The sequence below is a fragment of the Callorhinchus milii genome, unplaced genomic scaffold (genome assembly GCF_018977255.1).
Source record: "Callorhinchus milii isolate IMCB2004 unplaced genomic scaffold, IMCB_Cmil_1.0 Scaffold8, whole genome shotgun sequence".
Classification (NCBI taxonomy): domain Eukaryota; kingdom Metazoa; phylum Chordata; class Chondrichthyes; order Chimaeriformes; family Callorhinchidae; genus Callorhinchus; species Callorhinchus milii.
In genome coordinates, this window is record NW_024704749.1 from 3,885,977 (window position 1) to 3,901,394 (window position 15,418).

Here is a 15,418-nt window from a genome sequence, read left to right on the forward strand (position 1 = left end):
CACCCAACCTGTTAGGGCTTTGGCTGGCGGGGTTAACAGGAGCCGAGCGGGAAGGATTGATCGATGCCTTTCACTGCTGATCGCTGGAGTATTGTTCAAGTGTTTTTTCTTCACTCTACAGGAAATCGACACCTCTGAGCCGTGCAGTTGTATCCACTTCACTGCCTACAGCATCATCATTGGCACCAACAGGTTCTATGAGATCGAGATGAAGCATTACACACTGGAGGGTAAGTGGAACTCTCACACTTTGTACTGGATGTCCACATAGCCCTCCCACCCCATTTTAAGCGCCCTGGACCTTACCCCCAGGTGAAGTACTTAACTGTGTTCAGCACAAGTGTTTAACTGTATTTAGACATCCAGAGGATGGGTGTGTGTGAGCGCCAGCATCTTCATGGTAGATAATGTTCAGTGTGAGGAGGAAGTTGCTGGGATCAGATGTTGTTCCACTCGACTCACCTGCAACGAAAAATTCATTGTAAGAGAAACAAAGAAGGGTTGGGAAGGGGGAGGTAGCAGGACTTTGTGGGCGCCCTGTACAACAGCAACACAAACCAGCATCGAGGGGAGAGATTGCGCACGGCTCAAAGCGCAAGGTTCTTGTCTTCGCTCGGCCAATTTGTGCACAGCAACGTCCTACACGGAGTTAGTTACCGGTTTTATATGAGGAAATTGTTTGGCCAGGACACCGAGGGAGGGGACAGAGAGAGAGAAACTCCCTCGTGTTGGATGTGATTCCCGATCATCGAGTTGTGTTCCTTCCATTTCTCGCTGCAGAGTTTTTGGATAAGAACGACTTGTCTCTGGCTTCCGCTCTCTTCGCCGCTTCATCCTACAGCTTCCCCATTGCCATCGCGCAGGTGAACGGCAGCGGGCAGAAGGAGGAATTCCTGCTGTGTTTCCATGGTGAGTAATGCCCGGGTGCCACGTGATGCCTTGCCATGTTTAGTGCCGGCTTGTGCTTTGACAGCAGCTTCCCAGTCGGTGGCACTTCCATTCTGTACCAGATAATGATAATAATCCTTCCAGCCTGAAGCGGTGGCTGAATCAGACAGTGTGGATGCATTCAAGAGGAAGCTAGATCTTCACATGAGGGAGAGGGGAATAGAAGGGTGTGGGGGGGGGGAGGGAGGGATGGGTGGAGACTCGTGTGGAGTACAAACACTTGAGCGCCTTGGAATGTCCTTGGCAAGCCATTGGGAGAAACTCACATATCTTTTCGATTAGCGTCTTGGGATCTTTAACGTCCACCTGGACAGGCAGCTGAGGTCCCGGTTTTAATGTCTCTGATCCGACAATCCAGAGCTCCCCCAACACTGCACTGGAGAGTCAGCCTCGACTGTGTGTGTGTGTGCGCGCGCTCTTTGTCCCGACGTGAGAGGCTTGAACACGCCACCACCACCACCAAATGACATTTGTGCAGCGCCTTTCATGTCGGGAGGACATCCCAAGGCGCTGGACAATCACAACCTCCTGACTCGGAAGCCAGAGTGCTACCAGCTGACCCAGACCCCACCTAATATGACAGCTGCTTTCAACGGCATCGGGCTTGATCGTAATGCCCGAGGGGCGCTGTATAAACCCAAGTCATTATTGTTGTTGCCTCTCTCTGTACTCATCGTCAGCCAGGATCATCGTACGTTTGCAGCCAGTCTTTGCCTCCGACCTTTTTTTTTGTTTTGTTTTATCTCTTTCACCACAAATAGAGTTCGGGGTCTTTGTCGATTCTTACGGACGACGCAGCCGCACAGATGACCTGAAATGGAGCCGTTTGCCTCTGGCGTTTGGTAAGCGAGGACAGGGCCCTAAGGCTTTCCGTCAGCACTGGTTGGAAGTTCTTGGATGAACCTGTCCAATCTTTCTTGAACGTACAAACATAGGAACATAGGAGTCGGCCATTCAACCCCTCGAGTCTGTCCGGCCATTCTATTATATCACAACCGATGCGTACCTCAATTCCGTTTAACTCTCCTTTGCCCCATATCCCTGACTTAACAAAACCGATAGCCGACAGGAGAGAGTTGATGATGCGGAGTTTGGCTGTTGTTACGGTAAGCAGTCAGCAACGTGAGCTTCTGTTAAACGAAGAAGCTTTGGGTCAGTAAAGTTGCGTCGTACAGTTTCATTGCAACTTTCCGAGTGATTCCTGCTAAGCATTGAAGCGTCCGGCTTTAAGCTTCCGAACCCTCACGTGCAGCTTTGGCGTTTGTCATCCTTTCAGCTTATCGGGAACCGTACCTGTTCGTGACTCACTTCAACTCTCTGGAGGTGGTGGAGATTCAGGGTCGCAACACGATCGGGTAAGTCCTGAGTCGGGCCACTCGTTGCCGGCGTACAGTAACTCTTCCCGTTGCGGTTCATTCTCGCACGCACAGGACAGTCCGATGCTGATTCTGGGTCTCCTTTGAAACCTGCGTGGATTTGGACGGACGACACAGTTTGCACAGATGGCCTTTGAGTTGCTTGCGTTCAGTGTTCTGGGGATCCAGTACCAGAGGCTGATCTAACTAAGGGGAAAGGGGTGGGGGGAATTATTTTTTTATATACCTTCCTCTTCGATCATGCTTACGGTCACCTCCTCCTCCCTCCGTCCTTCTCCCCCCCCCCCTCCCCCCCACTCCCGGCTCGATGTCGGGCTCTGGGACACTACACAGCAAGTGCAAGTTGTCGTTGCAGTTACATTCCAGCACCTGTCGGTCAGCTGCATCTCCGATTGCTTAACAGCACAAATCTTCATCCAGCTCGTTTGTTTCTTCAGCGCCCCGGGTCGTGCGTACTTGGACATCCCGAATCCCAGATACTTGGGACCCGCCATCTCTGCCGGAGCCATTTACCTGGCCTCGTCCTATCAGAGTAAACTGCGTATCATCTGCTGTAAAGGCAACCTGGTGAAGGAGGTGAGCGGGGAGCTGCTGGGCGGAGCCAGCCGCAGGTCAGTCAAACTGTTACCGTGTAAACCCATCTTGAAATCCAACGCAGGGATTGGGATTGGGATTGGGAGAGGGATCGAAATCCAACCACAGGGAACTCCCGGCAGGGCGAAACGTTGGGCAAGTTTCCTTACTCGCACGCCTCTGTTTACCTGGCAGTAACAGGAACCCGATTGCTAGTCAATTGGCGGATTGTTTTTTCTGGTGGTAAGAAAATAATAATAATAATAATAGTAATTTGATCACTCAATCCGTGACTCTTTGTGGGACATTTGCTGTGCACAATTGGCTGCCGTGTTTCGCCCATAAAATATACAGTCACTCCACTTCACAGTTTATTCTGTGAAGCGCTTTGAGACGTCTCGAAGCCGCGATAAGGCGCTATATCAAATACGAGGATTATTATTATAATTATTCCGCTGCCCTGTCCTATCCTCATTGCCCTTCAAGCTATTTTAATAGACGGAAATTTAGATCGAACGTGTTTATCCTCTGGTTGCGAGTCACTGATGTAGAAGGAGGAGGGGAAATAACTCCCTCTGGTGTTGAGATGGAAGAGTGCTCAGCATCCCTGTGAGATTTACCACCTCGTTTCGGTACATGCACCACTCGGGGGAAACTGTCATTATCGTAGCACCGTAACGAAACTCAACAGTCCAGCTTCCAGGGGTGACGTAATTTCCCTTTGCAGGTAAATTAATAAGAAAAAATTCGAGGCAGAAGGAAGTAAATTGAAGGAGAAAGACTTTAAACATCAGAATTATTGAAGGATTGTAAATAAAGGCATGTTACAGCCGCATGTCTGGTATTTGTTTTGTGAGTTTTGCAGTAAACGCTGAACCTTTATATCATCTATATATATTATATTTATATCTATATATATTATATATTATATCATCTCAGGGGGAGTAAAAAAAAACTTTGAACCATAACAATATCATAGTTAATCTGGTTTCTTTATGTTCAGTAGTTTGAGGAATGTGTAAAAAAAAAATTGCATCAAACTATGGTCAGAGCTGGATTCAGTCGTGTGACTAGATTACACGTATGTAATGCGTGATCGCGGGTTACTCTTTCCTTCAGGACAACTGGGGCAAAAGGTATTCTGCTGGCTATTGTCTCTCCTCAATGCAGGCAAAGTCCCGATGCAGGTTAGGCTTGTAGCGTACAATACAGTATCCAAACAGTTCTCCTTCTCGCTCCTGTACATGCATCGGAGGGATTTCCTTCGGCCTGTTTGTGCAGTCCAGAACCAAGCATTGAGGTGGAAATATGGTCATAATATAATAACAATTATCCTTACATTTGGTATAGCGTCGATGAGATGGCACAAAACGCTTCACAGAATATACTGGAAAGTTAATTGACTATATTTTGTGGACGAAACGCCAATTGCCCCACGGCAGTGTCCTACGAACAGTTGTGGATTGAGTGACCAATTTATTTATTTGTTCGGAGGGATTACTACCTCCGGAAAGCGATCTGCCAATCGACTCACAACCGGGTTCCTACTTACTGCTCGATAAACGCGCGTGTGGAGCAAGGAAACTCGCCTAATGTTTCGCCCTTCCCATGAATCGAACCCCGGTCCTGTTGCTTGGAGTCGAGTGCTCTAACCAATACACTACAGGGCTCCACTAAAAAAAATTACAGGCCTCCATTTAAAAAAAATCCCAGAACAAGCAGCATATGTTACCTGTATAGAGATATTTTTTCCAAATGTGGGAACGTGTGAGAAAGACTGTTTTGAAGCGATTCAAAAGCTTCCCCCGGTCTTGCTGCTGGGACGTCTCCACAATTCTTTAAAACCATTTATACAATCTGTGTTGGTTTTGCAGGGCTGAGAAATGGGATATTTAGTTATGGATTCGCTAATTATCGAATGTGCTGTGGACCATTGAATTTACCATGTACAGAGTTCCGCTTGTGAGCTCTTCTGCCTTCTCCCACCGCCTCCAGAATAATGCAGCAGAATGGTTAGGTCTGAGGATTTCAGTTGCTGCCACTGCTGTTCCTGATTGAGTGAGGAATTTTCCATTGAGTACACAATACTCAGGCCTGAGAGGTATTGAGGAGGAGAGACACAAGAATGATTTCCCAGTGTTAGAAGGCATGAGCTGTGAGCACTGAATAGATAAGCTCGGGCTCTTCAGCCTTGAAAAGAAATGTCTCGGAAGGAGCTACACAGAAGGAGATAGAGATGTATAAAGTTCTAAATGGGAATGAAAATTCAAGAGAGACAAAACCTCCTAACCTTACTTCAGTTGCTCTGAGACGCAGTGTCGATTGGATGGGCTGCACAGCTATCTAAGCTGTAGATTTCTATGATTCAGTTAACACCTAAGATTGACGTGTCCGTTTGGCTCAGTTGACAGCGCTCTCGTCTGCGAGTCAGAAGGGTTGTGGGTTCAAGCACCACATCAGGATATTGAACTCACACGATCGAGGCTGACATACCAGCACAGTCTTTAGAAGGCGTGCTGCCTTGTCAGATGCCATCCTTCTGATGTAACCTTAAACCCAGGTCCCAGCTCTCCCTGCCCAGATGAAGGTTAAAGGTCCCGTAGCGCTATCTCATAAAAGGGAAGCCAGTTCCTCCCGGGCTCCTAGTCAACAATCCCTCAAAATAAAATTGGTTACTCACTCTGTGACTGTTTGGGCATAAATTGGCTGCCGGCAGAATGCAAAGTAATTCCTATGATGTCCTCCTTATGTGATAAGGTGCAACATCAAATGCAAGGGCTATTATTTTATAATAAAATATTATGTTATATAATATCCCTTAAATAATAATAATAATTTGTTCACTCAATCCACGACTGTTTGTGGGACGCTGCTGTGCGCAATTGGCAGCCGTGTTTCGCCCACAAAATATACAGTCAATTCACTTTATTGCATATTCTGCGAAGCGCTTTGAGATGTGTCGAAGACGTGATAAGGCACAATATCAAATGCAAGGATTATTATTAGTATTACATTTGTGCCATTCATGTCGGGAAGACATACCAAAGAACTTCGCGGGATAGACTGTAAAGTGCAGTGACTGTGTGTACTTTGTGAGCAAATGTGGCAGCCAATTTGCGTACAGCAATGTCCCACAAACCAATTTTGAGTGACTAATTTTATTTGGGGGATTATTGCCCACGACAGGGGGCAAGAGAAATTCCCTTCTGTTTTCGAACAGTGCCAAGGGATCTTTAACGTCCACCTGACCAGGCAGACAGGACCTCAAGTTAACATCTCATCTGAAGGACGGCACCTCCATCAACACAGCGCTCCCCGCAGCACTACAATAGACAAGCTTATTCTACCCGCCTACACCGCTAATTTTTTTTCTCTCTCTGCAAAACCAAGAGTGAATTTTATTTGTGATCAAATCCCCATTGTATGTTTCGCCCACAAAATACACAGTCGATTCACCTTACAGTATATTCTGTGAAGTGCTTTGAGACGACTCGAAGGTGTGATAAGACGCTATATCGCATGCAAGGATTATTATTATTATTGTAATGATTTTGTGAGTCTGGGAACTAACCTCCAGCTTAAACCTAATGATGTTGTTGAACGTCTTCTCTGTACCGTTGACTATTGTGGTTCGGAGAGCTAACCCGTGTTGCGTTCTCTGTCGCTGCCTGTAGCCCTAACAAGAGAGGCCCTCCCACCTACAATGAGCACATGTCCAAGAAGCTGGCACCTTGCCCCAGGGAAAACCCACCTCAGGAGTCCAATATGTCCGTGAGATTCCGAGAAGGTAGACAAGAGACACGGAGGGACAAGTCACCGCGGAGAGGCTTGGAGAGGGAGAAATCTCCCGGTAGAGCTTTGGACACCAGCAGAGAGAGGTCTCCGGGCAGGATGTTGGACGACAACCGAGGGGGCATGCGTTTACCTGCAGGATCCATGAGGACCCCAATGGGCCAAGTCAGCAAGGTACCATCAGCACCGCTCGCTCAGGGCTTGCGGGACTTAGGATTTAATGCTCGTAGCAGAATTTACTGATGCCCTAAAGAATCTGGACAGAGATATAGTCAACCCAGTAACAAAGTCCTTCATCAGAGGTGGATTCAAAAAGTCGGAGTGTCGATCCAGACTTTTATTTGCACTCTGAGACTCTACCAAGTTGTTGTTGTCCCCCCCCCCCCCCCCACCACCTCCACCACACACACAAAAAAAGAGTCAGATGGTTGTGGGTTCAAGCCCCATATCAGGACTTTGAGTTCATAGTCTAAACTAGGACTGTGCTGTAATGTCAGAGGTGCCATATATTGCATGAGATGTTTGACTGAGGTCCCATCTGCCTGTTCAGGTGAATGTTAAAGATCCCATGTCACCACTCGAAAAGAGAAGAGTTTCCCTCAGTTAAAATGGGTCATTCACTCCATAGCTGCTATTGGGACATTGCTGTGTGCCAACTGGCTGCCCCGTTTGCTTGCAAGTGACATTCAATGCTGGGGGGTGGAGGTCACGCAATTGTCGTGAAGCTCTTTGAGATGATGATGACAATAATAATCCTTGCTTTTGATATGCCCCCTTATCACGCCTTCGAGGCGTCTCAAAACGCTTCACAGGATATACTGTAAAGTGAATTGACTGTATATTTTGTGGGCGAAAATATGATGGTGATAATGATTATTATTTATTACTATTATTAATAAAGGTACTAAGTGAGTAATCTGTTTGTTCACATTAAACAGTCCTGGGACCAATCTGCTGTGTGAGTCCAGAGACCGATCACCGTCCTACACATGAAGATGTGTGTACTGAGCATGTGCATCCCACTCTCCAACTGCAGGGAGAAGTGTCCTCTGCCTCGGATCTACTAAACACATCAGCAAAATAAAGTCAAACTGTTCTCTTGCTTTTGTTCTGATTCTGTCGCACGCAAGGGTCGGGGAGGGAGACATGGAGCGTTGGGATGAAGGCAAGTATTTTTTTTTATCCTGTCTGCCAATCCCGAGCTACCCTTAACATAGCCGATGGGAGACTTGGCATTGTAGGAAATATCTTTTTGGGAGAAGTAGCAAATTTTGTGTGTGTGGGGTGGGTGGGTGGGTGGGTGGGGGAGGAGGGGGGGGGAATGGTTTGTTTTTTTTTAAAATGGAAAAATATGCAATTTAAAACGTACGGAAAAGCTGATTCGCTACAGCATCTCGTACGTTTTAAAGAAGGAAAAAAATTTCCTCTTTTTTAAAAAAAAATCCAGGGTGATTCACCAAGTCACTCCTCCCCCATTTTAAGAGGGATTGGCTGTATTTTTTTGGTCAGTGGATTTGGGTTGCAATTCAATGGGCGGATGGAATCTAACCCAGCAGTGGTAAGGTTGGCTATATTCTGTACACAGTTTATTACTTGAATTTTATACAATGGTTTTGAAGGGAATATGAACACGGAACTGCAGCAGGACTGAATATATTTTGTAATAATTAATAGCCCTTTGCTATTTGTTTTTTCACTGTCCTGCACCTCTGCTTTGCCTTTGGGATACAAGACGCATCTACAAACACGGTTTACTGCAGACTTTTGTACCTTGTTTTCACAACTTGCATCCAAGTGTCCCAGTGCTGAAGTGTGCTCCTGTTTTTCTGTTTTTACTGTTTTCTCCCCTTTCCCCCTCTTTTCCCCTCCCCCTCCCCACCACACTTTGTACCCTGTCAATATTGTGAATATGCAATGTCTGAGAACTAGATTTCAGTCGCGTTTCTTGTGACTCGTTTTCCATGAAAAAGACGATTAAAATTGACACTACTTTGTTTATCTTTATTCGGCAAAAGTGTTTTTATTTTTACTTATCTTATCATCAGGGGTCAGACGGGCCCAGTTGACGGCAATAATAATCCTTGCATTTGATACAGCGCCTTATCACATTGTTGAGACATCTCAAGGAACTTCACGGAATATACTGTAAAGTGTAGTGACTGTGTATTTTGTGGGTGAAACGCGGCAGCCGATTGCGCACAGCAGAAGCACTTTCTCCTCTGGTTCAGAAGGTTTGTGGGTTCCAGCTGCGTGGTGGGACTTTGAACCCACAGTCGAGGCTAACTCTCCAGTGGAGTGCTGGGGTGTGTTGCATTATCAGAAGTGCCGTCCTTCGGATGAAGACGTTAACAACAACAACAACAACAACAACAAGATTCCATTTATAGAGCGCCTTTCACGTCAGGAGGACGTCCCAAGGCGCTGCACAGTTAAACCAAGGTTCCGCTGCCTCTTCGGGCGCACATTAAAAATTCCGAAAAGAGAAGGGAGTTTTTCTCTCTCCCAGTGTCCTGGCCAACAATCCCCCCTCGACCCACCCCCCAAAACAAATAAAATAGGTTGGTCACTCACTCCATGGCTGTTTGTGGGACCTTCCTGTGTGCAAATTGGCTGCCTGCCACGCTCAGTATGTCCTGATTAGCAAACCAGAAACATCTGCCCTGATAACGCACTGAAAGAGCTTTGTCAATCGGTGCGAAAAATTGCTCATTGACCTTGTGAAACCAAAGCAACGTTGGACAACTCACCACCATAGCGAATTGTCAGCTCTGCTGTGGGTGTTTAAAACCAACAAGGAAAGGTGCCCTGGACAATAGCCCTGAGGTTCAGGTGGACAATCTACTAACATTTTGGGATTTGGGCCATCCAATATTTTGTATAACATGGCTGTACACCCATACTGACCGGAGCTCAGCCCCACACATTATGACCAACTTACAGGCCTGGGTGTCAATGCCAACATGATTTTCCAAAGCCCGGAAAGACCTCACACCAGGAGTTGTTGATAACTTGTTCCTTTGGATGAGACCAGTTAAACCAGTGGGGGCCAATCTTTTTGGGTCGGCCAACAAGAGAAATGTAAAAACAAAATAGCATAGATTTACACCAGAAATCAAGAATAATCAATCGAGAAACTTGGGGCCAATCCAGGAGGTTGCCCCGGGTCCCGTCGGCCTGTCCCGGATTTCGAAAATGGAAGCTTCTCCCGGTGGCCCGACCAACAATTCTCCAGATAAAATTGGTCACTCACTTCACGGTTGTTCGTGGATTATTGCTGTGTGTAAATTGGCTGCCACGAACTGTGAATATAAGGAAAAGAAACATGCATTAACCGTGAGAACAAACGACTTTCCTACAGTTCTCTGTGCACAGTGAGTACAGAAAAAGTACCAATCCGGAGAACAGGAGTGAAGTGGCTTCAGTGCGCTCTAGTCTGCTCCAACAAGCAACAGCTACTCCAGGTAATTGAGTGTACAGTACTAGTCCCTCCAGGGAGAGAGCGCATTCCATTCCAACAATCTATCTCTGGGATTTCCATGTATAGTGGGATGCATAGAAATCATGGCTTGGTTTGGGTACTCTTAAGCACGGTGATGGGTTTCCACATGTATCAGACACCGGGCCGACCCCCGCCCCCCAAAAAAAATAGGCGATTTGTGGAGTACTGTAGCTCAGTGTTTAGAGCACTCGCTTTGCAAGCGAGAGACCTAGGTTCGATTCCCGGCAGGGTGAAACCTTGGGCAAGTTTCCTTACTCCATATGCCTGGTAATAATCCCTCAAGGAAAACAAATGATAATAAATTGGTCATTTCAATCCATGACTGTCTGTGGGACGCTGCTGTGCGCAATTGGCTGCCGCATTTCGCCCACAAATATACAGTCAATTCACTTTAGAGTCTTCTGTGAAGAGCTTTGAGATGTCGAGAAGACGTGAAAAGCGCTGTATCAAATGCAAGGATTATTATTATGTGCGGACTCGCTGACTTCCTATTCCAAATAAAGCCACTCACCGATCACAAGCTTATTTCGGATGAAGAAGACTCTTCAGCCCATCTGATCTCATCCCTCCAGGTTACCTATCCAACACAGCATCAACCTGCTTTTTAAATGTACTCTGTCCCCAACAAATAACCAGTGGAGTAATGTAGCGTTATTAGAGCGCTCGTCTCGCAAGCGAGAGGAGCTGGGTTCGATTCCCAGCAGGTCAAAAACCTTACTCTGCAGTCCCGTTTACCAAGCAGTAAGTACGAACCCAGTTGTTCGTCGATTGGGGTCACTTTTCCGGGGGTAGTAAAAATGTGGTCACACAGTCCACGACTGTTTGTGGGACACTGCTGTGCACAATTGACTGCCATGTCTAATTTCAGTTGTGAATTTGGGTTCAGTTATGCTCCTGATCATGGGACACAGGATGTGGTTTTTGTAATGTCCGTACTTCATTTGTCACAGACTTAGTCTTCTATGGAATGATAAATAGATATGGTGAAAGTTTTTTTTACAAAAGAAATGTAGAGGTCTTCCTTCTACATAATTATTTGGGGAGGACAAGTTTTCAGGGCTAGAGGGAGAGAGCGGGGGAATGGGATTGATTTGGAAACTCTTCCCAAAGAGCTGGCACAGACACGATGGGCCGAATGGCCTCCTTCCGTGTTGCATAATTCTATGATTCTATGATCTCCTTTTGAGCTAACAAATATCTTTGCAATATAGAGTGTCTGCCTGGCAGTGAGCGTTAAAGATCCCATGGCACGATTTGAAAAGAGAAGGGAGTTTCTCCTGGTGTGCTGGTCAACAATCTTCTAGGACAGGTAAACATTGGTCATTAAATTCCTGGCTGTGTACAGGATGAAGCTGTGCCCAAATTAGCTTCAGATTTTGCCTACAAATACACAGTCACTACACATTGCAGTAAGATCCTGTGAAAGCGCTTAGAGATGGTTTGATGACCCGATAAGGCAGCAACAACAACAACAACAAGATTACATTTGTATAGCGCCTTTCACGTCGGGAGGACATCTCAAGGCGCTGGACAGCGCACAACATTTTAGCAAAATAACAAATGCAAAGAATATTTAATTTGTACGTGGTTTCACTGTGGGAATAAGTGGTGTAGAAATATCAAAGAGGATCGAGAAAGAAGAGATGTCAGCAACAGCGCATTGTGCCTGAAGGGGAACTCACAATGTTTTTTTGCGTATTTGATATACCTTTCATGGAGGGAGAGCATCTCAAAGAGCTTCATAGGGTTTACTACAAAGTGCAGTGACTATTTTGAAGACATCAGCCAATTATTACACACAGCAATGTCCTACAAACTGTGAAATAAATAGCCAATTTTATCCGGGGGGGGGGGGGGTGTTGGCCAGGAAACCAGGAAAAACTTTTTGAATAGTGGCCATGGGATCTTTAACGTCCACAGTGGGACCTTGGTTTACACTTCTCATCTGAAGGACGGCACCTCCGACAACGCAGCACACTGCGTGTGCTTAGACTGTGCGGTTCCCAAGTTCTGACGTGGGGACTCGGACCCACGACCTTCTGGCTCAGAGGCGAGAGCGTTCCCACCGAGCCAGGCTGACGCCCTGGAATCGGCCACAATTTGTCAGTAATAGTTGCACGTTATTCTCCTCGAAGGAAAGGTGTGGCATGGCTAGGGAACAGGCCAGTCCCATGTCTTCTGTGCAGCGTTTTGGAAACAAGTCATCGAGGAGAGCTCAGTTCAGCCGGGGCATGGAATGAAGAATAGCCTTCTTTGTGTTCTCTTTACTGCCCATGTGATGAGTTGCCCAGCACCGCTCTCTCTCCCTCACATACCACAGAAGATACAGCTGATCCCGTGACCAATCCCATGATGATTCTGAGCTTCGATTTTCTCTGTGGATCCGATTGAAGGAATCGCTGTGAGTGATCCATTATTGAGCGTGTCTCATTGTTAATAATAGTAATAATAATAATAATAATAATCCTTGCATTTGATATGGCGCCTTATCAGGTTGCTGAGACGTCCCAAAGAGCATCACAGGATGTGCTGTAAACTGGGGTGACTGTGTATTTTGTGGGCGAAACGCGACAGCACAATTGCGCATTGTGATGTTCCACAAACAGCCACGGAGTGAGCAATGAATTTTATTTGGGGGAATTGTTGGCCAGGACACCGGGAGGGAGAAATTTCCTTTCTCTTTTCGAATAGCGCCATGTGGATCTTTAACATCCATCTGAACAGGCAGATGGGACCTCAGTTTAATGTCTCATCCAAAGGACGGCACCTCTGACAATGCAGCACTCGCCCCCCACCCCATCCCACCCCAGCCCTGCATTGGAGCATCAGCTTAGACAATGTGATTCCAAGTCCCGACCTGGGGACTTGAACCCACAACCTTCTGACTCAGAGGCAAGACTACTACTCGCTGTGCCAGGCTGACACACTTCTTATAAAAATCAGTCATGTTTCGAACTCCTGATCTGCTTTCAGATGTTGTGTGGCATGGCTCGGGAACAGGCCAGTCCCAATGAACCCAAGCACTTCATTCCTAACGCAGAGTTAAGTTCAGGGCTTCGTGGTGGCCTAGAGGTGAGAGCTCACACAGAATGGCTAAGAGGTGACCGGATCACTCGGGAACGGTGGCAGGCAGCTATTAAGCGGTGAACTGAATGCAAGAGTAGTTGCGGTGAGGAGCAGGAAGCTGACTTTCAGCGTCCTGCATGCATTTGCAGTGTTTAATCCAGAGTAGTTTTTAAAAGGGAATGAGATTTTTAAAAAAAAGTTGAAAAGGAACACATAAAAGGTAATGGGGAAGGGCAGGGGAGTGGGAATAAAAGATAATAGTTATAAATCAGGATATACTGTAAAGTGGTGTGAGTGTGTATTTTTTGTGAGCGAACACAGCGACCACAAACTGCATTTATACAGCAGGAGGATGACCCAAGGCGCTGGACAGCAAAGGGTTTTATCGAACAAGGAAGCCAGTTTGCACACGACGATGTCCCAAAAGCAGGCGTGGAGTGAAATGACCCATTTTGTTTTAAGGGGGGATTGTTAGCCAGGTTGGGTGGATGGGGATGGGTGAAGGTTGAAACAGCACCTGTATGTGGAGCCAAGATCCAAAGGACTTTACTGGCTACTGTGTAGGGAATAATACCAAACTTGCAGTTTCACCAGTCAACAGCCCTCCTGGTCATCATGGCAAAGGGTTCACTTTTGAGTTAAACTTTTAGAGTTCTAGATGTGGGTCGGTTGATGTGAAAGGTGTCAATTAGATTTCTAGCACCAATCGCTGCCCAGGGAAGGTGTGGTTTCACAAGGTGAAGATGTAATCGACATAAAAACACTCTTACAACAACTGCGATCAAACTCTCCCACAACTGAAACATCCTCAACAGCAAGTAATGGGTTCCAGGAAGACTCCAGAAAGTGGAGAATGCCACAGCCCACAAATATAGTGTCAATTCACTTTACAGTATTTTCTGTGAGGCCCTTTGATGTCTCGAAGACGTGATAAGGCGCTGTATCAAATGCAAGGATTATTTATTACAGATCCAAATTGATTCGCTGGAGGTATTCGTTGCGGTCGGAGAGAAATACGCATGTCACATTTTGTTGCGTTAGAGCGACGTGTGAGGGTGAATGAGCTCCTTGTCAGCCAGTGTGTCCGTTTCTAATGAAGTTAACAAAACAGGAAACTGATTGCACAAAGCCGTTCTGGAGGGAGCTACAACATATATATAGATACTGTAAACACACACGTAAATGTATAACTCAATCCAAGACCGGGCAGAGTTTCAGGAGAGCAGCGTTTAAAATCATCTCCTAATGAAGTTTAATTATTTTTTTTGAAAAAAAGAAACACAAACAAGAGAAAGCGCAGAGGAATCGTGCATTTAACACATGTGAGGGGGTGGAAAGGTTAAACTTAACTGGAACTGTTTGACTCGGGTCTTTTCCCCCAAGGCTATTGGGGCACCATGGAACAACAGCCTTTGCTGAGAGGGCAAAAGGAGAGGCCAGGGGTAAGTGAGCGAAAGCGAGAGCATTCCGAGCCTTAGAGTTGAGGAAAGCCCCGGTCATAGCTGCACAATCGTTATCTGTTTGCAGTATCTGAGTTACACTTTGTAAATCAAAGTAAAAAAAATGTTCTACTGAAATAATAATAACAATCCTTGCATTTGCTATTAGACTTGCTAACAGTCCCACCACCTCCCTACCTCCTTTCCTACCCTTTAAGCAGTAAAACCCTTCACTGTCCAACGCCTCGAGAGATTAATAATAATCCTTGCATTTGATACAGCGCCTTATTGCATCGTAGAGATATCTCAAAGCGCTTCACAGAATATGCTGTGAAGTGAATAGACTGTGTTCGGCTGGACTACTCTAACTCCCTCCTCGCCGGTCTCCCATCCACTACCATCCATAAAATTCAAATCATTCAGAAGTCTGCCGCCTGCATTCTCACCCGCATGAAACTCTACTCCCCGATCCCCCCAGTCCTGGCCAGACTGCACTGGCTCCCTATCCCAGAGAGGATCGATCTCAAGATCCTCACCCTTGTATTCAAGTCCCTGCACTCCTCTGCACCCCCCGATCTCTCTGACCTCCTCTCTCCTCAGCACAGTACCCGTTGCCTTCATTCTTCCGGGTCTGGCCTCCTCCTCGTCCCCCGAGTCCTCTACTCCACCCTCGGCGGCCGTGCCTTCAGCCACTGTGCTCCGAGGCTCTGGAACTGCCTTCCTCA

General features: G+C 46.5%; 1 protein-coding gene across 3 annotated transcripts in view; it reads left to right on the forward strand.

Annotated features, from left to right (window-relative positions):
* Nucleotides 1-7,963, forward strand: part of LOC103189866 (citron Rho-interacting kinase) — an 80,739-nt gene extending 72,776 nt beyond the window's left edge. For 2 of the 3 annotated variants that reach the window (XM_042337477.1, XM_042337476.1), the window contains 7 exons: nucleotides 122-230; nucleotides 781-909; nucleotides 1,710-1,790; nucleotides 2,225-2,303; nucleotides 2,762-2,935; nucleotides 6,572-6,863; nucleotides 7,628-7,963. In XM_042337477.1, the coding sequence (XP_042193411.1) occupies nucleotides 122-230; nucleotides 781-909; nucleotides 1,710-1,790; nucleotides 2,225-2,303; nucleotides 2,762-2,935; nucleotides 6,572-6,863; nucleotides 7,628-7,651 (888 nt within the window). In that variant the 3' untranslated portion in view covers nucleotides 7,652-7,963. The remainder of the gene's footprint in view (nucleotides 1-121; nucleotides 231-780; nucleotides 910-1,709; nucleotides 1,791-2,224; nucleotides 2,304-2,761; nucleotides 2,936-6,571; nucleotides 6,864-7,627) is intronic. The other variant, XM_042337475.1, reaches the window with a different exon arrangement.
* The last annotated feature ends 7,455 nt before the right edge of the window (nucleotides 7,964-15,418 follow it).